Genomic DNA, 27639 nt, shown 5'->3' on the forward strand with positions numbered 1-27639 from the left:
TGCTTTTTCTGACAATGCTGCAAAAGAAAAATTGTAAGTTCAGACGATATTTAGACATTTTCTGAACATTTTTCTGACAACGTTGTAAGATCTGACAACCGTGTATCTCGGTTTTTACGTTAATCTTTCGACATTCATTTACGGGTAAAAAGGGGAAAATCGGGTAAAACATGTTTTCTTAATTATCTTACACAATATTAGTAATACAAGAACGAATTTAAATGCACCTGTATCTACTCTTAAAATTCGTACTTTTAAGGGGTAAAAATGCGTAACAAAAGTGATTTTGGTACCTTTTTTGGCAGTTTATAACTTTTGAAATAATTAACATAATCAAATTTTTATAAATATTTTGGATACATCTCCCAAAATTATGAGACACCTGTTTCGTACATTTTTAAAATTCAGTCCTTTTTGGATGTAAAAGGGAAAAAACTGTATTTATGGTACTTTTTTTTAGCACATAACGAAAACTTTTTCGGTTTGTTGAATTATTCCTATTAAATTACGGACTAACTATGTAATATTTATTGTAATAAAATTTTTGCTATTTCACTGGGTAAAAAAGTACCAAAAAGGGAAAAACCGGGAAATTTAATTTTATTCGCACTCATTGAGACAACTTTTATAAAATTTCAAAAAGTAGTTTATTTACTCACACAAAATAAGCTATTGGTATATTATTTTGGAATTCGAGTACTAAGCCTTATATATAGGACCAAATTCGAGTAAATTGTTTGGTACCTTTTTGAAAGCACAATTTTTCTTGAACAAATGAATGCAGATTTGAATCGTTAGAGTTTTATCTAAGATATATATAGATTTAAATACGGAACATTTTGGAAACTTAATTCTCGAAAAAGTATATTTCTAAGCGAAGAGGGGAAACATCGTACTCTTTTTATTAGTATTTTCCACTTAGGTAAACTTTATTCCACTTTTGGTACTTTTTATACCCTACACCACTTTAGTGGGGAGGGTTTGTGCTGATGTTTGTAACATACAAAAATATTCGCCCTATACCCACCTTAAAGTATACCAATCGGCTTAGAATCATTTTCTGAGTCGATTAATCTATGTCCGTCCGTCCGGCTGGCTGGCTGTCCATGTAAACCTTGTGCGCAAGGTACAGGTCGCAATTTTCTTTTGGCCCAAGAACGAAGCCTATTGAAAATGGTTAAAATCGGTCCATTATTTCGACTAGCCCCCATACAACCGTACCCCCAAATAGGGCCTTTTGGCTTATAATAATTAAATGATCTATTACTTATGTTAACAAAAGTCACCAAAACTTAGTTTTATAGAACTTTAAATGACATTACAGATTTTTGTAATGATCGGGCTTCATTTGACCCTATCCCCATACAAACTCCCCTTCAGAAAACGACTTAAAGGTCAAAATTCACTTACAAACACTAATAACACTTTTAAATTCTACATAAATAATATTGAAGAAGACTTAACTCCCCTACCAACATTTTTAAAGATAGAGCCATATTTTTCCCTACTCCCCTTTGAGCCCTCTTTAAAAAAATCTCTTTTTTTGCCAAAAAAAGTTAAAATATTCCGAAATAAAGTTAAAAAAAAAACAAACAATTTATTTTTTTAAATAATCCCCATTTTTAACATAAATATTGACTGGTGTAGGGTATCATGTGGTCGGCTACGCCCGACTATACATTCATACTTGTTGTGTATTAAAAAAGTTTAAAGAAATTTTAACAATAATCTTCACATATTTTTTATTTTTATACCCTACACCACTATAGTGGGGAGGGTATTATACGTTTGTGCTGATGTTTGTAACATACAAAAATATTGGTCCAATACCCATCTTAAAGTATACCGATCGATTCAGAATCATTTTTTGAGTCGATTAAGACATGTCCGTCCGTCTGTCCGGCTGGCTGTCCATGTAAACCTTGTGCGCAAGGTACAGGCCGCAATTTTCAAGATAATTTGATGAAATTTGGACCAAGCATGTTTTTGGCACAAGGACGAAGCCTATTGAAAATGGTTGAAATCGGTCCATTATTTCACCTAGCCCCCATACAACCGTACCTCCCGATTTGAACTTTTTTGCTATAATTACGTCAAATATTCTGCTATCTCTTTAAAAATTCGCACAAATAAGTTTTATATAAGTATAAATGATACTGCAGATTTTCGTAAGGATCGGCCTATATTTGACCCTAGCCCCCATACAAACCCCCCTTCAAAAATGACTTAAACGTCGTAAAAATTGACTTGTAACCATTTGTATCGCAATGAAACTCAACAAAACTAACTGTTATTTAGAAATATATCCTTTTCCCAAATTTACCGAGGATCGGCCCATATTTGACCTATATAAAGCCTCATTTAGAAATTTTAGTTTTTTATCAATAAATGGCTTAAATATTTTGGAATTATGGTAATATTCAACATAAAAGTTTCTTCACAAAAAATAAAATTTTATAAAAGTAAAAATTGTAAAAATATATACTCATGGTGTAGGGTATCATATGGTCGGCCATGCCCGACTATACTTTCCTACTTGTTTTATTTTACTTTTTATTTTACTTCAGATAATGTGCAAACTATTCTCCTTTAGAAAATTCAAAGTTTGTAGTACGAAGAAGTACCAAATAATCCCCTTTGATGTGTTCTCATCTAATCCGGACTCTACATACTTACTTTCATGTTTCTAAGTTCATTATTATAAAAAACTCAAAAAGCACCAAAAAGTTCCCTTTTATGGGTTCTCATCTAATTCTCACCAATATTATAGAATATTCCAAAAGTACCTTTTGAAATTCTCACCTAATTCAGACTCTACAATCTTTTAAAAAACGAAAAAGTACCAACAAGTTCCCTTTGATGGCTTCTAACTTAAGCCAGGCTCCTCATAAATAATTTCATGTTTCTAGCCAATCACAACATACTAGTGCTGCTCTCGCTCTGCTACTCTTGCTCTGCTGCTTTGGCGCTGCCTTGTTTTATAAACAAGAGTACAATACGGATGTTTACTCATATCTTCGTTATTTATGGACCGATTGGACTGATTTTAAATAGCGTTCTTTTCGATCGTATTTTCAATAGAATTATTGAAAGTTCGGATCTCGCAGATAAATGTGGTCTTCTGAAAACTGATTTCAACATACACACAGACACCCCCGAGGGCATGTTACCTCCACCTTCGTGTTATTGCAATCCCGGGGAAAAAGAGGTGTCCCCTGGATACCTGAACGTGATCGATTTTGGGACGCCGATCGCGTTATGGGACACCGATATATGCTGGGGACTTGTCAGTTAGTATTCAATGGTTGCCTGTCATCCAGTTGATTGATCTTTATGATCATGAGGATGGAACTGATGCGATGGATTGTGTGGACGATTGAGATTGATATATTACGTCTTCTTTCCTTCGGGGAAGTTCTTTGGGTATATTGATACATTCTACGCGACTATTTGTCGTTGCAATTATTGACTTTGGAATCCCTACTTCCTTTTTCCTTTGGGATCCTGATCCATTTGTTTGGTCGGACAGACAGACGGACATGGCTAAATCGACTCCGCTATCTATAAGGATCCATAATATATATACTTTATAGGGTCGAAAAAGAGAGGTGGCCAAAACCATAAATTAATAAATAGATACGAAAGTGAGCATAAGAAATATTACTCTCTCACATGTACAGGTTCTGTGTGAATTTAATATAATTGTATGAGTATTTTTATTTTTGTTTACATAACATAACAAAAATATGAAAGTACAAAATGTATCCGAATACATCATACCCTACCACAATTGCGAGTAAGTAGCAATAAGTTATTTAGTATTTTTTAATGTAGAAGTTATATTCAAGAGATTGATGTTTGTTTAATTAATGAATGTACTACTCATTTTAACAATATATAGTCAAAATTTCGTATATATAAAATTTGTTGAGTCGAATTTTATAAATACCCTATTACAAAATATTTCAATATGCTAATTTATGGACGGATTACATCATTACATCGACGCAGGTGTTACAAACTTTAAGACATAAACAAAATGCCGTTCCCATTAGTGTGGTGTAGGGTGTACTTTGACTGCATTTGGGCTGCTTTGAAATTAACAATAAGCGTTCATATCAAGCGTTAATTTTAGCATTAGCACAATTCCTTTGGCAAAATAGCCCCTGCTGCTGCAATAAACACAGCTAAAAGTTATGTTTTTCCTATAAAATTATTGAAACATTTTCAGAAAAAAAACAAATTTTTCAATCGTTTTTATTTTTTTAATATAATTTTTAAGTGTCGATATTGACTCAACCCAGCAAACACAAAGAGTTTATTTAAAATTAAGAATAATTTTTAACGAAGATGTTTCTTACATTGGTAAACTGATATTGAATAAAAATGGCTAATTCAAAACATTATTTCATAAAATATCGAAATATAATGTCAAACAAAAATATAAAAACTTTTTAAACGAAAGAGTTTGTGTTTGTTGGGTTACATATTTTTCAACTAATACATTCTCACGACTTAGGTTTTTGACAGCAGACTTAGGTTCTGTCATGCTCAGATTCGCTTCTATGTATAAAATTATTCTATGGCCAAAACCTCTAGTCTGGCCGGGACTAAAAAATTGGTTACAATCTACTGTTTGGCTTAGTCCTTGCATAGATTGAAAGAGGTCAGACCAGAGCACCGCAAAATCTGGTACTACGGGTGGCCAGTTGCCATCAGGACTATGTCCAAGCTGGTCAGTTGTTTGAGGTTCCTTCCTAATCCACGTAGTGGCTGTGGTTTAAACCCAAATTCGCGGCGAGAGTAAGTGGCGGTCAAAAGACTGATGTAAGGTAAAGTCAGTATTTATTTCGGTATAAGTTCGGTGCTGTTGCGAAGACGACAGATACCCCATAGAGGAGTGGCCGTGGGACTAAGCGTTCATATCAGAATAAGTGTGAGTAAGAAATATGTGGGGCGATAGTGGACCGTTCTCAAGTCTACCCAGTGGAAGAAAAAGACCACCGTGAGATAAGGCCGTCAAGGCAGGTGCTCACGTTAAAACTTGTGCAACGATGTGTTCTTGGGAGACAGTCATATTACTAGCTCTTTTACTAGTTACTCTACCTGCTATTGACGTGTCCTATGAGAAAGTTAAGTGTCCCCTAGTAGCTTGCCCAATGGACAAATAATGCAGTTGTAATGTAGTAGTTTTGTATATGTTTGGTATGGTAAAACCATATCAAAACAAAATAAACTGGTGTTGCCAGAGTGGTAGCGGCGCTGGTATGCTCGCGTCTGCCAGGCTTGGAGCTCGGCAGATAGGGGTGGTTCTTGCTGCCACACTAGGTATCTATACACACACTTATAAAAAATACACGAAATAAAGCAAGTATGAATGTATAGTCGGGCGTAGCCGACCATATGATACCCTACACCTGTCAGTATGTATGTTAAAAATGGGGATTATTTAAAAAAATAAAGCATTTGGTTTGTTTTTCTAACTTTATTTCGGAGTAGTTTTACTTTTATTTTGGCAAAAAAAGAATTTTTTTACAAGAGGGCTCAAAGGGGAGTAGTGCAAAATATGGCCCTATACTTTATGTAGAATTTAAAAGTCTTATTAGTGTTTGTAAGTGAATTTTGACCTTTAAGTCATTTTCTGAAGGGGAGTTTGTATGGGGATAAGATCAAATGAAGTAGTGTCATTTAAAGTTCTATAAAACTAAGTTTTGTCGACTTTTGTTAACATAATAGATCATTTAAATTAATTATAAGCCAAAAGGCCCTATTTGGGGAGTACGGTTGTATGGGGGCTAGTCGAAATAATGGACCGCTTTTAACCATAGGCTTCGTTCTTGGGCCAAAAGAATTACCTTCATAATTGCGGCCTGTACCTTACGCACAAGGTTTACATGGACAGCCAGCCAGCCAGACGGACATAGCTTAATCGACTCAGAAAATGATTCTAAGCCGATTGGTATACTTTAAGGTGGGTATTGGACGAATATTTTTCTATGTTACAAACATCAGCACAAACCCAATATACCCTCCCCACTAAAGTGGTGTAGGGTATAAAAACACATTTTCAGGGAATATGTACATTTGTATGAGGGGTATATGAAATTATGAACCGATTTTTCCGATTTTTAACAATGTTAATTCTCTCACAAATAGATGTATATATGAAAAAATTCATCATTTTAACTGCAGTAGTTTTTTTTTTTAAAGTACAAATAAATATTGAAAAATCGCCATTTTTTCGAGGTTGTCTTAAATTTTTATACCCTACACCACTTTAGTGGGAACAGACAGACATACTTGTTACTCATAACTCTGAAACTATTTCACTGATCTTGCTGATTTTCAATACCAAACTGCTTAGGGTAACAATGAATATTACTTATGAGTGAATTTTGTGGAGTTTAATTGCTTTGTTTTAATGTGAGCGTGTTTTATACAGACAGACGGACAAACGGACACATCTAGATCGACTCAGAATTTATATAAATATAAATTCTATATATATATAAACTTTGTTGTTGGTCTTAGATGAATATTTCTTAGTCTTACAAACGGAATGACAAACTGATATATACCCCCTAAAATCAAAAAAATATTAAATTAATTAAACATGCGAAATAAACCAAATTAATTTCTTTGAATTTTCAATTCTTTTATTTTCTTTATTCCACATTTTAAACTAATAAATTAACTGTTTTTAATAAAATTTTAGTTTTTTTGTTTTGTAAACAGCTGTTTAAAATCATATTTTGGTGCATGTGTTTGGTCATAAAAACTATTCGATTAGTTCACTTGAGTCACAAATAAATATTTATCGCTTAGTTTTTTATAACAACATTTAGTAATGATAAGAATCCTAGTACTAAGATACACATTAATTCTATTGTTTATGTAACGCATAGACATTATGAGATATAATTAGAAATAGATCATATTCTAATCACTAGCGCACTTGAAAACCCTTAAATGGGAATATGAAATTAATAAGAAAATAGTGCAAGAGAAGGTAAGAATCTTAGTTCTAAGTTAGTTTTAAGATTTTGTTTAATAGTTCTTAAGTTTTTAGTTTTAAAAATAAATTTAGTGTTATTCAAGATTCGTAAGAGTGCTTTACAACCACTCTCGATCTTCTAACATTGTCTGTCTGTCCGTCGGTCTGTTGAAATCAGTTTTTAGAGGACCCCAGATATCGGCGAGATCCGAAACTTCAATAATTCTGTTAGAAATGCTTTCGAGAAGATCGCTATCAGCAAAATCGGTCTATAAATAACGAAGATATGAGCAAAAAACCGAGACAACCTCTGACCTCATACTTTGTCCCATTCTTTGTTAAAAAAAACAACAACAATACTGTGAATTGGAAAAATATGTACAGTTTCTCTCATAAGTATTCGAATTTTCGTATAATATGAAAAGAAACCAAATTAATAACATATTTTGTATGCAAAATTAATAAATTAATTTGTTAAATTTAGTAGACAGTCCTTAGCTTTGATATCACTCTTTAAAAAACATTAAAAATTCACATTTACTTAAATTAATTTAGCTTTAACTAAAAATGTCGATAAAATTACCTCACAAAAGTATAAGAATTTTTCTGTATTTCATATTTGACTATATTATACGAAACACAAAAATTAGAATCGAATGGTTTTTTTGCTAAAAATCATTCGAATCATTCTTTTTATAACCAATGGCCTCTAGGCTGAATGTCACCATATCATTATGGTCTAACTCAAAAATATTGATATCTGTTTAAATATTATCTACTATGATCAAAATAAGCCCAACATAATCGTGAATGTTATGAGTAGTAACAAGTAGGAAAGTATAGTCGGGCATGGCCGACCATATAATACCCTACACCATGTGTATATTTTTAAAATTTTTACTTTTTAATTTTTTTTATAAAGAAACTTTTATGTTGAATATTGCCATAATTCCAAAATATTTAAGCAATTTATTGATAAAAAACTAAGATTTCTAAATGAGGCTTTATATAGGTCAAATATGGGGCGATCCACGGTAAATTTGGGAAAAGGATATATTTCTAAATAACAGTTAGTTTTGTTGAGTTTCATTGCGATACAAATGGTTACAAGTCAATTTTAGTCGTTTGAGATATTTTTTGAAGGGGGTTTAGTTGAAAGTATATATAAATAAATGTTATTTTTATATACTTCTTAATTATTTTATTATATAAAACTTGGACAGCCTCAACATAACAGTCTAGAGCATTATTTGCTAAAGTTTCAAGGACATCCTTCATTATCCTTATAAGTAATTAAAACAAAATCTTTTATACTTTAAGGTGGGTATTGGACCAATATTTTTGTATGTTACAAACATCAGCACAAACGTATAATACCCTCCCCACTATAGTGGTGTAGGGTATAAAAATGGCAAATGTATATGTGAAAATTCCATTGTTAAACGGGAATAATTTCAAAACATGGTTTCCCCAAATGGAAGCCATTTTACACAAAAGCCGTCTGTTGCGTATGGATAGAGTAGAAGAGCAAATGCCAAGGATCACTCCTATTCGAGAGAATGCTACGGAAGCGCAAATAATTGCATATGAAGAATCATTAAGGAAATTGCGTGATTATCAAGATAAGGATCAAGATGCTCGAGCAGAAATAATTGTTTCTTTGCAACCCGATATAATAAAAATGGTGAAAAATTTCAAAACTTCACCTGAAATATGGTCTTATCTCAAGGAAACTTTTGATAGAAAATCAACTAGAACGAATGCGGAACTATTTCGTAAACTATTAAATTTGAAAATCAAAGAAAACCAAAATATAACTGAATATTTAACAGAATTTGATATAATTGTATCTGATCTACGCGAAATAATTGATGATATGGATGATGACTTTTTAACCGTAATGTTATTGGATAGCTTATCATCTAAATATGAATCTATCAGAGCAGCATTTGATGCTGCTAATGAATTTCCAACTTTGAATATTTTACGATCTAGATTGTTGGAAATTGGTGATAAATTTTAACAAAATAGTAATAATTTTGAAGATAACGCTCTTAAGGTGAATAAATTTAAGAAAGGAAACAAGAAAATATATTATCATATGGATGAACCAGGTAAGAATAATTTTCCTTCTTATTGTTTTAAATGTGGAAAAAAGGGGCATATGGCCAGATACTGTAAAACAAAAATTATTAAGGCAAATGAAGTCACACAATCTGATAATGAATCAATACATTGCGGTTATGCAGTAGCCACTAGTGTAGTAAATAGAAACAGTTTTTTATCAAATGGTATCAAATGGAACCTTGATAGCGGAGCGTCATCCCATTTGACTTATGAAAAATCTCAATTTACGGAAATCGATGAATCTTTTAAAGTATCTGTTCGTTTGGCAGATGACAATGATTTAGAAATTAAAGAAATCGGTACAGTTCAATTAAATATTAAAATTAATAATCAATTTCATATTGTACATCTTCCAAAAACTTTATACCAGATTTAAGAAGTAATCTTTTTCAATTTCAAAAGCTACAGATAATGGTTGCAAAGTAGAAATATTTTCCTATAAAGCTCTTGTTTGAAAGAATAAAAAAATTCTAATATATTCTGAGAAAAAAAATGGCCTATATTGCATTGAGTCTTTACCTAAAAATGACATTAAAACTTCAAAAGGTCCTGAAAAAGGACTTAAATTGTGGCATAAACGATTTGGACATTTAAATTCGTCTGATCTAAGAAAACTTGTAAATAAAAACATGGTTAATGGTTTACCAACATTTAAAAATAAAGACATACATTGTATTAGCTGCATTAGAAGTAAGCAAATACGGCAGTCCTTTCCTAAGAAGAATAATAAATCAAGTAGTGAAGTATTAGAATTAATACACACAGATTTGTGTGGTCCGATGAGATTAAAATCAATAAGTAAGAAAGTTTATTTTGCAACATTCATCGACGACGAGAAGGAAAAAGGGTGAATATCTAGAAACATTCAAAGAGTTTAAGAAAGAGGTGGAACTAAAAACAGGCAAAAAGATTAAAAGTTTAAGATCGGATAATGCACCTGAGTTAAAAAGTAATGAATTTAAGAGCTTTATGAAAAATTGTGGCATTAAAAATCAATTTACAGTTCAATATACTCCGGAACAAAACGGAATAGTCGAACAGATGAATAGAACTCTTGTAGAAATGGCAAGGACTATCATGATAGAAGCCAAATTTTTTTGTGGACAGAATTGATTATGACTTCCGCATATATCAGAAACCTGTGTACTACAAAACTAAATGATGACAAAACACCTGAGGAACTTTGGTCGGGTAAGAAGCCAGTTATGAAACATTTAAGACAAATTGGTTGTAAAGCCTTTGCACTGGACAAAAAGTCAGGTAAATCGAAATAGCAAGCTAGAAGTTCTGAATTTATACTTGTCGGATGCTCTTCGGAATCAAAAGTTTACCGTCTATGGAAATCTGGAACTCAGAACATAATTAAAAGCCGTGATGTACGATTCATTGAAGAAGAATTTGAAGTGGATTTAAATGAAATTCAGGATAAAAATGTTGGATTCTATGAATTTAATTGGAATCAAAATAAACAGAATGAACAAAATATATTAAATGCGAATGAGTCGGAATCCATATATACAAACCTATTACAATCACAGTGTATCTCAAATCAGAATTTTCACACGATAGATTGTATGAATTTAACTGGAATCAAAATAATCAACAACGTATAATGAATACAAATAAATCCGAATCTGTAAATTCTAATTCATTACAATCGCAACATATTTCAAATGATAACACTTCACATACTTCTATTAATGAAGTAACTAACTTTAATCAATATTTAACTAGTGACGATGAACAAGAACCAAATGAACTAGAACCATCAACATCAATTAAGAAACGTTTGAGATCATGGACTCTATTTAAAACCAGGGAAGAAGCACATTCAATTACTCAAAAGGAAAAGGAAAATGATCCCAAAAATTTTAAAGAAATGTTTAAATCCAAAAATGTTGATCATTGGAAAAATCCTGTTAATCAAGAATATAATTCCTTAATTAAAAACAATACTTGGAAATTAGTGAACTTGGCGAAATGAAGAACTACTATTGGATGCAAATGGATTTTTAAAACCAAATATAAACCAGATGGAAAAGTTGAAAAAAGAAAGGCACGATTAGTACCTAAAGGTTACACCAAAAAATACGAAATTGATTACACTGATACTTTTGCACCTGTAGTTAGACAAACATCTATAAGATTAATTTTTGTTCTTTCTGTTGAAAATAATTTGAAATTAAGGCAATTAGATGTTTCCACAGCCTTTTTAAATGGAGATTTAAATGAGGAGATTTACATGGACCAACCCGAGGGATTTATAAATGAAGCTACATGTAATAAAGTATGCTTATTAAAGAAATCTATATATGGATTAAAACAAGCTTATCGACAATGGTATATAAAAATTGATAAAATATTTAAAAAATTGAATTTAACAAACTCTAAATATGGCCAATGCATATATTACATGAAAAATGGTAAACAAATCTTAATAGTAGCATTATATGTAGATGATATAATTATAACATGCAACTGCGAAGAAACTACAAACAGGTTGATAAAATTATTATCTGAAAACTTTGAGATACACGACCTTAAAAAGCCAAAGCACTGTATTGGATTTGAAATTATTCAAGATTCTGAATCGTTATCCATATGTCAACCGGGATGTATTCAAAACCTAATTGAAAAATATGGGTTATTAAATGCAAAATCTGTTAAAACTCCTATGCAATCAAAAATTAATTTAGAAAAAGAACCAAAAATTCCAGGAGAAGGAGAAAAAGAAGATAAAACTAAGTATCAAGAAATTATAGTTTGTTTATTGCACTTATCAGTTTTTAGTAGGCTAGATATATGTTGAAGTGTTAACAAATTATCACAATTTTGCCAAGATCCCAAAAAGCAGCACTGGAATGCGTCGTTATACATAATTAGATATCTAAAAGAAACAAAACATTACAAAATAACTTACAAAAAAAACGTCACTACCATTAATGGGCTATGCAGATGCAAACTGGGCTCAGGATATTGACGACCGAAAATCTCAGTCTGGACACTGTTTTATTTTTGCTGGTGCTGTCATATCATGGGAGTCTAGCAAACAAATTGTTGTTGCAACTTCAAGTGCAGAGTCGGAGTATATATAATTGGCTGAATCAGCAAAAGAAGCAATGTATTTAAGATATCTTCTTGAAGAACTCGGATTTCCACCCGATGGTCCTACAATAATCACAACACATGGCAAAATTCGGTGGGCATCACTCGAGAACCAAACACATACATTATCGATATCATTTTATTCGTGATGCAGTCGAAAATCAAATTGTAAATATAAAATGTATCCCTATAGAAAACATGGTTACAGATGTTTTAACCATATCATTGCCAAAAATTAAGCATCAATTTTGTATTGAAAAGATAGGTATGACATTCAAAAGCAATAATTGTTGAGAAGGTGTGTTGGATATCACCTTTATTGTTTTGTACTTGTTATTATACCCTTCACCTTCGTGAGAGGTGTAATTTCTATAATATAATTTTTCTATAATATATTCTGGATCCTTATAGATAGCGGAGTCGATTAAGCTATGTCCGTCTGTCTGTCTGTCTGTCTGTCTGTCTGTTGAAATTAGTTTTTAGAGGTCCCCAGATATCGGCGAGATCCGAATTTTCAATAATTCAGTTAGACATGCTTTCGAGAAGATCGCTATTTAAAATCAGCAAATCGGTCTATAAATAACGGAGATACGGGCAAAAATCCTAGACAACCTCTGAAAATTTCATCAAAAAATGCCACATTTTTTTCATGCATTGTTAAAAAAGCAACAACAACACTGTGAATTGGATAAAGATGTACATGTGCGTGTGTAGATGTATTTGGTTTTATTCAGCTGTGTATTTTTTTATGTTTGGATGCAGTTGGCGTCATTGAGTTGTGTATTTGCTTTTTGTTTTGTTTTTGTAAATTCTGTTCGTATATTATGATGTAGGTTGGTTTAATTGCGTTGTTTATTTTGTTTTTGTTTTTCTGTGTTTTTCGTTATGTGTGTATGGATGTCTGTTGTTTTAGATGCCTTGTGAATTTTGTTTTTTATTTCGTTTAGCGTTGTTGTTGTTCATTATTTTTCTTTTGGTTTAGTAATAATGTAGACGGGAAAAAATTAAAATTTATAAAACTAATATGTTTAAAATACACTATGGTGAAGGGTATATAAGATTCGGCACAGCCGAATATAGCACTCTTACTTGTTTTATTTTATAGTTGTTCATTGAATATTTTGTTTGATTAAAAAAAATATTTTACTTTACTTTGTAATTTTGTTCTTGTTGAATAAATATCTTTGTTTGTTTTTCATAAGAAAACCCTTTTATAAATCTTAATAGTTCTAAAATTTTGTCGGAGCCATTTTACTGTCAATATGATTATTTAAGGATAAAATGTGGGAGGACTATCGTTAGGGGGCGTGTTACCTCCCATATAAATTTAATACAAAAATTCCTTTATCTTGGAAACTAATACAGTTAGAATTTAAAAATTTAGCATGAATAATTTTAACATCCATGTAAATATTTTAAGTAATAAATTGGCGGACTACCCAAGATGTGAGCGGCACCTCCCATATTAATTATATACAAAAATTTGTTTATCTTGAGATAATGTAACAGTTAGAGTCCTAAAATTTTGTCGGAGCCACTTTAGTGTCAATATGATTATTTAGGATAAAATGTGGGAGGACTGGCGTTAGGGAGCGTGGCACCTTCCATATGAAATAAATACAAAAATTCGTTTATATTGGAAACTACTACAGTTAGAATTGTATACAACTTATACAACTAAATTCTTAAAATTTTGCACCAAGAACTTTAATATTCAGAGCAAACTTTCATCTGAAGGGGTTTGCAGCTCCTATATGAATAAAATAGAAAAATTCGTATATCTGAGAACCTGTCAGAGATAGAATCATTAAATTTCACTTGAAGAATTTTTACATTCATCTGAACATTACATGAGTACAATTACATGAGTACAACGAGCGAACTTTTAATAGGGACTATGAATAAAATACAAAATATTGTTTACCTAGGAGAAATAGAACTAGATTCATAAATATTGCTTATATATTACATTAATATTCATCTAAACATTTTGAGGATAAAGGGCGGACTTTAATCTGGAGAGCTTGAAAATAGTTGTCTAGGAAACTATTAGAGCTCGAATCCTCAAATTTTATATGAATAACTTTGACATTCATGTGAACATTTAGAAAATAACGGGCGGGATTTCAGTGGGCGGCTTGACACCACATATATAAATTAAATACAAATATTCGTATATCTTGAAAACTGTTAGATAATTCAAATTTTTCATAGATAGATAGAATTTGCTTGGCATCTCTCATATTTAACATATTGTTAATCTGGAAAACTATTGTGGTTAGAATTTTCAAAATCGTTTAGTAGGTTTTTTATTTATACTAGAGGGTAAAAAAAATATTGTATATCCCAAGGCATTAGAATAAGAATTATTCTTAAGACTAAAGGTATATATTAAATTTTAGCAAGTAAGAAGAAAATATATTATTAATGTATTATTTTAGAATTTAAATGAAATTTATAGTCATCAGTCAAAATTATAATAAACCTTTAAGAAAAATTATATAATTTGGTAACTAAATAAATAGTTTTTGATTATTATATATATAAGTTTGTCATTCCGTTTGTAATTTTTATAATATAATTTTCCGACCCTATAAAGGAGATATCCCCAGATATCGGCGAGATCGAATCTTCAATAATTCTATTAAACATGCTTTCGAGAAGATCGCTATTTAAAATCAGCAAAATCGGTAGGTAAATAACGGAGATATGAGCAAAAATCCGAGACAATCTCTGAAAATTTCCCAAAAAATTTCATATTTTTGCATGCTTTGTTAAAAAAGCAACAACAACACTGTATATTAGAAAAAGATGTACACGTGTGTGTGTAGATGTATTTGGTTTTATTCAGCTGTGTTTTGTTTTGTATGGTTTGATGCTGTTGGCGTCATTGCGTTGTTATTTTTGTTTTTGTTTTTTTGTGTTTTTCGTTATGTATGTTTAGATGTCTCACAGTGGTATAGGAAAAAAAAGGAGGGAAATAATTCGGTAACTTCTAAACGGTTAATCCGATTTTAGTGAAATTTGGTATGCACAAAGAGGAAGTGTTGTCGAGTTTAGGTTTTGAATTTGGACCTTATAGGCCAACCAGGGGCCCGGCGGGGGGTCCTCAAATTAGGACACCTCGGCTATGTTAAATTTTTAAAACGATCCTATTTCTTCAATTGAGTTCCGATTTAAAAAATTCGTATATAGAATCTCCTCATCGAGCACAATCTCTGAAAATTTCCCAAAAAATGTCATATTTTTTCATGCTTTGTTAAAAAAGCAACAACAACACTGTATATTAGAAAAAGATGTACACGTGTGTGTGTAGATGTACTTATTTGGTTTTATTCAGCTGTGTATTGTTTTGTATGGTTTGATGCTGTTGGCGTCATTGCGTTGTTATTTTTGTTTTTGTTTTTCTGTGTTTTTCGTTATGTATGTTTAGATGTCTCACAGTGGTATAGAAAAAAAGGAGAGAAATAATTCAGTAACTTCTAAACAGTTAATCCGATTTTAATGAAATTTGGTATGCACAAAGAGGAGGTATTTCTTCAATTGAGTTCCGATTTAAAAAATTCGTATATAGAATCTCCTCATCTAACACTATAAAAAATGTCGTCGTAGCAGTAAATTATCTCTTATAGGTTAGGAGATATTCGCATTTGAAAATTAAAATTTTTACCGTCCTTACTTTAGTTTTTTTATAATAACGGGTCCAAATATTCCCGATTTTCGCAATTTTTTTTATTCGCTTAAGAACAAGTTTATATATCAAGCAATGAAAGAATTATGTAAAAATCATGACTGAGTCCAAAGTTATAGGCATTTTAATTAAAAAAATTAAAAAATGCAATTTTTTGCCATTTTTTTTTGGGAAAAGAGTATCTTTTTCTTTTTAAGTTATCTAAAAAGCTCCTAAGAAGATGTATATAGAATTTATACTTTTTGGAAAGCTGACTTTACATAAAATACGATAAATTTGATACCGAAAGGACCAGGTCCATCCAAAAAAAAAACCCTATTTTTTGGGAAAATTAAAGTTTGAGCAAAAATTCTCAAATCGCACAGTCGATATCAAATTATAGTGACCTGTTTAATATGACCCAATATCTTCTTAATCATTTTGTAACGGGTTTCGATAACCCCGCCCCTGGTATGGATATAATAGGCAAAAAACCAATTCCGGAATTTTTGGGAATTACGGAATTTCTAATAAGAAAATTCGAAATTTTTATTTAATTTTGGATTTTGAGTAAATTTAGAAAATTTACCTAGCACTATTATTTTTATCCATAAGGTTAACTCTTAAATTTGTTACATATATTGATGAAAATAATAGTACTGGTAAATTTTCTAAAAGATGTTGAGTTTTCCCTAATTAATTTGTCGCTTAAAAAACATTAGGTAGGCATGTTATATATCAATGGAAAGGTAATTTTGTCTATTTTTCAAAACTGTATATAATTTTAATAATTTATAATTCGCGGAATACTTAAAAAAAATTAAAAATGTTTTTTATCCAGTTTTTGCGAATAAATATTTTATTTATGAATAGTTTTTAATGAATTTTTACAGATAGGTAGATTTTTTTACTCAAAATCCAAAATTAAATAAAAATTTCGAATTTTCTTATTAGAAATCCCGGAATTCCCAAAAAAGTTTTAAGAAATCCCAAAAATGGGATTTTTTGGTTTTTTTGCCTATTATATCCATACCAGGGGTTATCGAAACCCGTTACAAAATGATTAAGAAGATATTGGGTCATATTAAACAGATCACTATAATTTGATATCGACTATGCGATTTGAGAATTTTTGCTCAAACTTTAATTTTCCCAAAAATATAGGGTTTTTTTTGGATGGACCTGGTCCCCTCGGTATCAAATTTATCGTATTTTATGTAAAGTCAGCTTTCCAAAAAGTATAAATTCTATATACATCTTCTTAGAAACTTTTTAGATAACTTAAAAAGAAAAAGATACTCTTTTCCCAAAAAAATGGCAAAAAATTGCTTTTTTTAATTTTTTAAATTAAAATGCCTATAACTTTGGACTCAGTCATGATTTTTACATAATTCTTTCACTGCTGGATATATAAACTTGTTGTTAAGCGAATAAAAGAAAAATGGCGAAAATCGGGAATTTTAATGAAATTTGGTATGCACAAAAAGGAGGTGTTGTCGAGTTTAGGTTTTGAATTTGGACCTCAAATGCGAATATCTCCTAAACTATAAGAGATAATTTACTGCTATGATGACATTTTTTATAGTGCTCGATGAGGAGATTCTATATACGAAATTTTTTTTAAATCGGAACTCAAATGAAGAAATAGGATCGTTTTAAAAATTTAACATAGCCGAGGTGTCCTAATTTGAGGACCCCCGCCGGGCCCCTGGTTGGCCTATAAGGTTCAAATTCAAAACCTAAACTCGACAACACCTCCTCTTTGTGCATACCAAATTTCATTAAAATCGGATTAACCGTTTAGAAGTTACCGAATTATTTCCCTCTTTTTTTTTCCTATACCACTGTGCGCTCACAATAAAACGAAGCAATAGAATTTAACCAAATTCTCCCAAATTGTTTTTCATTTTCCAAAGTTGTTTGGTATTGAAAATGAGCAAAATCGGTTCACATGAATCAAATGAATCAAAATTTGAAACAATCTCGAAAAAATAAGCATTTTTTACACATTCTGATGTGATTTTCTCGAAAACTATGCAAGATAATTCCATAAAAATCACCTCCGTCGCAATGTCGATAACTTCGCAAAATTTTACAAATTAAAATCTTAAGTCAATAGAATTCATTCAGTGAAAAATGAATGAATTTTATTTTTTGGATCGTTCCATACTTGGTCATAGCTCCCATATAAGGTCCCATCCCGAAAATCACTTAAACGCGCATAACTCATTACTGAATAAAGATATCGATATAAAATTTGGTATAAGTATTGCTCTTATATACTGAAATATTCTCATGAAAGTTTTTTTGGATCAGTCCATAATTGGTAATAGCTCCCATACAAGATCCCTACCCGAAAATCACTTAAATGCGCATAGCTCATTGCTCCCATACAAGGTCCACTTAAACGCACATAATTCCTTACTTAATTAAGATATCCATATAAAATTTGGTACAAGTATTGCTCATATACGGAGAAATAATATTGTGAAAAATATTATTACGAAATTTTTTTCGATTACACTATAAAATTGTTTTATGATCGGTCCAGAAAATCACTAAGATTCACATTATTTATTACCAAATAATTATATATTACAGAATTTTGAAATGTTGTCTTTATATACATAATTGAACATAGTTCCCATACAAAGTCCTTTTACGAAAAATTCTTAAATGCATATTACTTATTACCAAATAAAGCTATTGTATACAATGGAGCTAAAAATCTATTTCAAGATTTGTTCATAACACGTATTCATAACACAACACTTAAACACACATTACTTATTACTAAATTACGATATAAATACAAAATTGTACTGAAATATAGTTTTTATGTACAGAAATTTAGCTTAAATATATTTTACGATCGATCTATAATAGGTCATAGACTAGGCCCAGCCCCTAAACAAGCTTTAATCATCAGAAAACTTGTTTCTACAAATATTTGGTAAATTAGGAAAGTATTAAAATTAAAGTAATTGGGGGAGGGATCAGCCGAATATATCACTCTAACTTGTTTATGTTCAGAACTCCCGATTTCAATTTTCCAAAAGTTAAAAAAGCAAAAACAAAAAATACTTGTATTTTTAAACTAGTTATAACTGTTAAAACTTTTTTTCCGGGATGCTATTATTTCAGTTTTTTGACTTGTTTTTGGCATTTTTGATTAAAAATATTTGTAATTTTTTATATTTGTATTTTTCTTTTATCAGCTGACTCAAATTTGAAATATAGACTGCTTACAGCAGTCAATTATTTTCGGGTTATTATTTTATGATATATGACTATGAGGACCGTGTGAATCCCCTAACTGTTTAACAAGTTGTTGTCTTGTGCTGGATTTCAATATTTATATATTTTAAAGACGTTATAGATTAAAGACCCAGAAAAAAATATTACACTGCTTACTTAATCATAACACAAAATTCCAGGCAGAAGTCCAAGCAATTATAAAAAATATGAATTTTTCAAAAACAAAAAGTTATAACAGTTCTAATGTAGGAAACATACTGCAGGTAAATATTGATTTTAATTCTACCGTTATACTATTAAAGTCCACATTTAGATATACTAGTTAAAAGTTTGGACAATTATCACTCATTGTGAATTTAACTTAAGGACCAATACAAATACAAATTGTGAGTTTAGTCCCCCGACACTGTGCGAAGTAGAAAACTTTAGTTTTTCATATGGTTTTTTATACTTACGACTGAGTGCTTTCGATGCTGGTTTCATCCGATACATTATTTCCACATATGTTGTGATTAAATTCATCATCTTTCTCTCGTTTTATTTCATTGGCTTGCCATTTCTCAAACTTAATCCTCAACTGTTTTGCTCTGGCAGCATTGAGAGCCTTCAAAGAATAAGACAATAACATTTTTAAATAAATAATTCGCCATTAAAAACATGTAAGAAAGTATACTCGGACATTGCCGACGATTTATTTTAATTAAATTTTAATTTACTACTTTTTTATTTCATTTTGTACATAAATCTTATATCTAATTCACAAAGACGTTACGTATATATTACATTGATTACACTATGCAACAAATTTTGGGTCTTCGAATCTTTCCAGAAAAATACCAACGGGAAATGAAATTAAACAATTAATAGATCCAATTCCTCAAAGGGTTTTAAAAAGTTATTCATACTTTTAATTTTTAGGCAAATTTTCTCATATGCAATATCAAAAAAATTGAGCATGGTCCTCTCTGATTTTGATAAAGTTCGGTACACACATTCTTTTCATACATACAATAACTTTAAGTTTTCTAAAATTTCCAATTTCAGGTTATATATCTAACAGTTTTTCTGTTATATATCTAACAGTTTTTCTAAAAAAAAATTATTTTTGATATTTCATATATTCTAGCATATTTATCCCATTTTTATAATTTTAGACTGTTATTCATGCCTATGTGTGTAGTTTGACAGTATTTTATTTCAAATATTATGCTTTTAAAATAAGGATAACTATATTAAAAAAAATTTCCTTGAGTCCAGGATAAATCAACAACAATATATAACAAAATCTTAGTTGGAACATGAAGGGATCCATAGAAAACTTATCCATTTTACTTCCGTACAAATTTTTAATTTTATTTTTTGATAAATCAAATAAAACTTTAACATTTCTAGTAGATGGTCTACTTTAATTTCCTGTTGGTCTCATATAATATAATACCATAGACCATATAATACCCTACACCATGAGTATATTTTTAAAATTTTTACTTTTTATAAAGAAACTTTTATGTTGAATATTATTCCAAAATATTTAAGCAATTTATTGACAAAAAACCAAAATTTGTAAATGAGGCTTTATATAGGTCAAATATGGGCCGATCCTCGGTAAATTTGGGAAAAGGATATATTTTTAAATAACAGTTAGTTTTGTTGATTTTCATTGCGATACAAATGGTTACAAGTCAATTTTAGACGTTTAAGACATTTTTGAAGGAGGGTTTGTATGGGGGCTAGGGTCAAATAAGGGCCAATCCTTACGAAAATCTGCAGTGTCATTTATACTTATATAAAACTTATTTGTACCAATTTTTAGAAAGATAATAGAATATTTGACGCAATTATGGCATAAAAAGTTCAAATCGGAAGGGAGGGGCTAGGTGAAAAATTGACCTATTTCAACCATTGTCAATAGGCTTCGTCCTTGTGCCAAAAAACATGCTTGGTCCAAATTTCATCAAATTATCTTGAAAATTGCGGCCTGTACCTTGCGCACAAATCATTTTAAAATCATTTTTAAAACAAACATTTTTAAATTCATTCTCAAAAATCAACACATTGTTAACAAAAGTCGACAAAACTCAGTTTTATAGAACTTTAAATGACACTACCGATTTTTGTAATGATCGGGCTTCATTTGATCCTATCCCCCATACAAACTCCCCTTTAGAAAATGACTTAAAGGTCAAAATTCACTTACAAACACTATTAACACTTTTAAATACATAAATATTATTGAAGAAGACTTAACTCCCCCTACCATCATTTTTAAGGATAGGGCCATATTTTGCCCTACTCCCCTTTGAATCCTCTTGTAAAAAAATCTTTTTTTTTGCCAAAATAAAAGTAAAAATACTCCGAAATAAAGTTAAAAAAACAAACCAAATACTTTATTTTTTTAAATAATCCCCATTTTTAACATACATACTGACAGGTGTAGGGTATTATACAGTCGGCTACGCCCGACTATACATTCATACTTGTTTTTAAACTTAATTCCAGATTATTTTTACCTTTTTTTGACAAAATGGTGTTTATTTACAAAGTAAGGTTGCCAGCCTGGCTGGACTTGGCTGGATTGTCCAGCTTTTTTGATGCTTGTCCAGTTTCAAGCTAAAATTAAATTTGTCCATAAATGTAAAAGTTATTCTAACTATAATAGTTTCTTAGATATACGATTTAATTCATGTGGGGGCTTCAAGGCCCCAGATGAAAATCCGCCCTTTTTCTTCCAAAATGTTTAGATGAATACTATATATTTTCTTAGATAAACAATATTTTGTATTTTATTCATACGGAAGATGTGACGTTCCCATTAATAGTTCGCTCGCTATACTCTTAATGTAAAGATGAAAGTGAAAATTCTTCAAGTCAAGTTTTCTAAGATTTTTTTCAAGATTCTAATTCTAATGGTTTAATATGGGGGCTTCAAATCCCCCAGATGAAAGTCTACTCTCTTTCTCTCTGTTGCATTAGTTTCCCAGATGAACAAATTTTTGTATTTAGTTAATATGGGAGGTGCCGCTCCCCTCATGCATAGTCAGCAAATTTATTACCTAAAATGTTTACATGGATTTTAATGTTATTCGAGCAAAATTTTATGATTCTAAGTGTAATAGTTTCCAAGATAAATGAATTTTAGTATTTAATACGAAAGTAGAAAGTAGCCTTTTATCTATTCCAGACATACAGGAATACGGTGTGAAAATTTATATTATAACGTTATTTATAGCGTTCAAATATACAAACAAACACAGATTAATTTTTATATATGGGAAATAGCGAAAATATCAATTTTTAGCTCATAATTCTGTTAATTTTAATACTATCCCTTCAAAAATCGGCAGATCTAAAATGTTTATAAGCCTAAGCCTTCATATCGATTTTCATGACGACTGGACCTCATTTGACCAAAGTTTCAAAGTTTAATTTCAGAAAAACACTTAAACGTCCGTAACTCACATCTAAGCACTAGTATAATGATAAAATTTGTCACAAATAAGATTTATATGAATTAAAATCACACTATGGAATTTAATGAGGATCGGTCCCTCTTTTTGACCATATAACTCCAGTTTTTTATTTTTATCTATAAATTGCTTAAACATGTACGTAGATCGGCCATGTCCGATCCTTTTGATTTGTTGAAGTGTGTGTAACGGGCATATCTGTTTTAAAAGCACGATTATGCAATGAAATTCGACACAAATTACTTTCATATGACCCAAAATCACCCTACCAAATTTTATGTGGATCGGTCATTAATTGACCTTACCCCTCATATAAGGTCCCCTTTAATAATTTTTTTAAACGATCATACTGGCTTAAAATTACGAATACAGCGATGATATTTAACACACATAAATTCCATGCGAGCCAAAATCTTACTTCAACTTATATGAACCAAAATCGGTCTAAAACTATATGAACAATTTTATAAAAACGGTAAATAATTCACCCTACTTCTCATATAAGGTCATAATTCTCCATGAGAGCTTCGAACAATTTTGAAATTAGTTGAACAAAGTTTTAAAAAAAACTGAAATTGATGATTTAAAATGGTTTTCTCTTTGTAAATGCACTTGGAAACTTCAGAGACGTTGAACTTTTTAATTATAAGGCCTCATTTGACCCTAGCCCCTATAAAAATTAAACTTAAATGCACACAGCTTTATTTAGCAACTAACTTTTTGAACCCAGCGTTGCCCGGGACTTTAAATGATTTGTAATATTAAATCTATAGATAAAATAATATTGTCTTTGCTTTTTATCCCTGAAATGAATATGTCGAAATTTAAATCTACATTAGAACTATATAATTCAGAACAACTTTTACAAAATTTACCAAAACCACACATTTTCTCCCTTTCCAAAATTCTCTGGGCTTGAGTGGTAAAAAATTACCTTTAAAATTTGAAACAAAGCTATAAAAAATATTAATACTTAAGATTTCGGATTTTTATTTTTATTTTTTTTCTCCTTTAAAGCACACGACTGGTATAGAACAATAACAAAGTGAAAAGGAAACAGCTTTTTCCCTTTTTTGAGTTTACATAAAAATACATCCCTGATCTATTACGACGAAGAGAGCCATACGAATGTTAAATTTTCCATCAGTATTTCACTTAATGTAGTAAGGTTTCATTACATATCGTGTTAAGACGATCGCATCCGTATCCTTCTACATAAAATTTTGACAGATAGTATTACTTGTGTGCTCGTGTGAAGGCGGCTTAGAATAAATTATATTCATTGACGTAGAGAAAAAGTGCGTACTAATTTTTCCCCTTTCTGATTTATGTTTCAAAAAATACCTATTAATGCTTTCCAAGACAGTCTTGTAATGTGTGTTTCAAATTTCATAAATTTCGGTTCGATCGTTGTCATAATAAGACGTAATTGCATTAAAAAATTCTTAAAAATACAAATATTTTCTATGCAGTTTAATCATATCATTTTAATATTACGCAAAAAAATTCGTTCCTTTTATCTCTAAATTTTTAGTTTATTAAATTATTAAAATTTTAAGTATATAAGTAGAAATTACTTTCGTTTATTCTTTTCAAAAAAATAATAATTTTACAGCGTCGTATTTCGTCCCTTTTTAATTTTTTGGAATAATAATATAACCAATTGAAACTTCTATGTAAATATGTATTGCTGATTAAAATTTCCTAAAGTCGACCCAGCCATTTAGGTGTGAACCTTATGAAAAACACAAAACTCCCCTTTTTACCTATTATATTTTAATTTTTCTAAAATATATATTTTGACTGATTACAGCAAAATACTTCTCAAGTATTTGGATATTTCCGAAAAAGTACCTCAACATGCGTTTAACAACCGAAACCCCCCCCCCCCCACTGGTTCAACATTCGCAACGAATCTTTCCCAATACTTTAAAAGCTAAATCGAATGTATTTAGACAAAAATCACTTATTAGGGACAAAAACAGTACTTTTGCCCGTTTTTCATCATTTCTCCTTTTTTACCAGTTTTGACAAAACTTTCACAACGGATGTTTGCTAATTAAAATTTCTTATTCTAAAAATAGGCAGAATATGTATAATAACACTGCCAACTTAAAAATATTATCAACCTGACAACGTTGCAAAATAAAAATTGTAAGTTCAGACGATTGTTAGATATTTTCTGAACATTTTACTGACAACGCACAGTGGTATAGGAAAAAAAAGAGGGAAATAATTCGGTAACTTCTAAACGGTTAATCCGATTTAAATGAATGCACAAAGAGGAGGTATTGTCGAGTTTAGGTTTTGAATTTGGACCTTATAGGCCAAGCAGGGGCCCGGCGGGGGGTCCTCAAATTAGGACACCTCGGCTATGAAAATTTCGTATATAGAATCTCCTCATCGAGCAGTAAATTATCTCTTATAGTTTAGGAGATATTCGCATTTGAAAATTAAAATTTTTAAATTTTTACCGTCCTGATTTTCGCCATTTTTTTATTCGCTTAAGAACAAGTTTATATAGCAAGCAGTCAAGGAATTAAGTAAAAATCATGACTGAGTCCAAAGTTATAGGCATTTTAACTTAAAAAATTAAAAAAAGGCGATTTTTGCCATTTTTTGGGAAAAAAGTATCTTTTTCTTTTTAAGTTATCTAAAAAGTTTCTATGAAGATGTATATAGAATTTATACTTTTTGAAAAGCTGACTTTACATAAAATACGATAAAAGAAGCAAAACCTAAAAATTTTTGATACCGAGGGGACCAGGTCCATCCAAAAAAACCTTATTTTTATTGAAAATTCAATATTGAGCAAAAATTCTCAAATCGCATAGTCGACATCAAATTATAGTGACCTGTTTTATATGGCCCAATATGTTCTTAATCATTTTGTAACGGGTTTCGATAACCCCGCCCCTGGTATGAATATAATAGGCAAAAAACTAAAAAATCCAATTTTCGGGATTTTTTAAAACTTTGTTGGGAATTCCGGGATTTCTAATAAGAAAATTCGAAATTTTTATTTAATTTTGGATTATGAGTAAAAAATCTACCTAACTGTAAAATTTCATAAAAAATAACTAAATCGAAAATAATTTCGCTTTACAATATACAAAAATTGGTTTTCATGCACAAAAGTACCGATTTTTCCAATTTTTCACCATAAAAATAGCCAAAAAATAAGTTTTTATGCACAAAAGTACCAATTTTCCCGTTTTTCGTCGTTTTCACCTGTTTTTTACCCCTTCTAGTCTAATTTTCGCAAAGTTATATAGCCTATTGACGCTTCCAGACATATTTCTTTCTTTGTTCCAAATTTGAAGAAAATTGCTTTATTCGTTTAGGCGTGATTGACGCACAAACAATTAAACCAATAAATAAACAAACTTACAAAGAAATTTATAATATATACTAGCTTTTTGTAATTTACATTCAAACTATATTTACAACTTACAAAAAATCTCTTTTTTTGCCAAAAAAAAGTAAAAATATTCCGAAATAAAGTTAAAAAAACAAACCAAATGCTTTATTTTTTTTAAATAGTCCCCATTTTTAACATACATACAGACTGATATAGGGTATCATATGGTCGGCTACGCTACATTCATACTTGTTTCATTTTTCTTTTTATAATTTTCGATAGAATATATGTTAGGAATTATAAAATAGAATGAATATTCATTTATTTCTAAAAAAAAATCACAAAAAGTTTTACATTACCCTTAAAAGTGCAAAACCAAAGCACATAACATAGAATATATACTCTTTCATTAAACTACAGAAAAATACGAAGAGAAAATATTATTACATAACGAAAAACTTTCTCTTAATGACATTCTAAGAGTTATTACAAAAAAATAACACGTGGTTTACTATCACTTTTGATCATTACCATTCCCAGTTAGGGTTGCCAGCCTGGCTGGACTTGGCTGGATTGTCCAGCTTTTTTGGAGCTTGTCCAGTTTCAAGCTAAAATTTAATATGTCCAGCCAAATATACAATTTTTAGTATACTACAATAACTTGGCAATAATTTTTATGTTGTACTTACTTTTGTTTTTAGTATTTATGTGACAGACTTAACCGAAAAAATGTAAGTTTAGATAATTAAATTGTAAAGAATGCAATAAATTCATTTAATTGTAATATTTTGAAATAATACGTAAAGTCTCTGTTTTCAATATTATTACTACTACCTTTTGGTGCACTGATGAGCTTAAAATCACTTTATGGGGCGAACAAATCTTGTCCGTCCTTCCTTTAATATTTTTATAGGAACTTCTTATAAAGCACTTATGGTACTTATATGAAAAAACCATTCCAATTTTTATGAAATTTGGTGGGAGTAAATTAAGTCCACAAAATTAAATTTAAAATTGAAAGTAAAAATGCAATTTCTAGACCTACTTAAAATTCTGTATAAACAGATGTTGTGATAATAAGTCGAAATTCTGAGTTAAACCAAAATATATTTATTAGTATAAATCTAACTAATATTCTTAAGTAACATAGCTAAGGAAAATGAAAACAAAATACAAAAGTTGTAATAACATTTAAAATCGTACGACGATCAATAATCGCGATACCTTTGGCTTCAACTGTATCATTGGGACCGCGACTTTTAGTTCTTTATTTAGATTTTATGGATAAAGCTGAAAACTAGGTTTTATTTTATCTTGTTAAGTTCTTAATTTTAGCCAGTTCTTCTGCGAATGTGAATGATTGCCTTTACACAGGTAAATAGCTCTGAAGTTATGGATGCAATGCTTACATTCGCTACACGTTATTATAATTGGTCAAATATACCCCATAAAGTCTCTTAACTCATATTTCGAATGAAATCGTCAAATCTGTGCTTAAATGGGAACTATTTTTAATATAAAAACTGTTTTCCAAAAAGTCCTGCACGGAGTTTTTTAAATTGCGCTAAAGCGCGTAAACAATTGAGTAATTTTTCAAAATATTTATTAAATATTCATTAGTAAAATCCGCGAAGATGCATATTTTTCTAAAGTATCG

At 30.3% G+C, this 27639-nt stretch overlaps 2 protein-coding genes across 2 annotated transcripts in view; one reads left to right on the forward strand and one right to left on the reverse strand.

Annotated features, from left to right (window-relative positions):
• Nucleotides 1-27639, reverse strand: part of LOC111675474 (5'-nucleotidase domain-containing protein 3) — a 194297-nt gene that overhangs the window by 143669 nt on the left and 22989 nt on the right. The gene's annotated exons all lie outside the window — the stretch shown is intronic.
• LOC124419420 lies at nt 8433-9160 on the forward strand. The gene has a single exon (XM_046948812.1). It carries the CDS (start codon nt 8469-8471, stop codon nt 9015-9017), a length of 549 nt encoding a protein of 182 aa, XP_046804768.1. The 5' UTR covers nt 8433-8468; the 3' UTR covers nt 9018-9160.

This window comes from Lucilia cuprina, chromosome X, assembly GCF_022045245.1.
Source record: "Lucilia cuprina isolate Lc7/37 chromosome X, ASM2204524v1, whole genome shotgun sequence".
In the NCBI taxonomy this organism is placed as follows: domain Eukaryota; kingdom Metazoa; phylum Arthropoda; class Insecta; order Diptera; family Calliphoridae; genus Lucilia; species Lucilia cuprina.

Coding starts and splice junctions, on each gene's coding strand:
- LOC124419420 (XM_046948812.1), top strand. CDS start 8,469: ATGGAAGCCATTTTACACAAAAGCCGTCTGTTGCGTATGGATAGAGTA.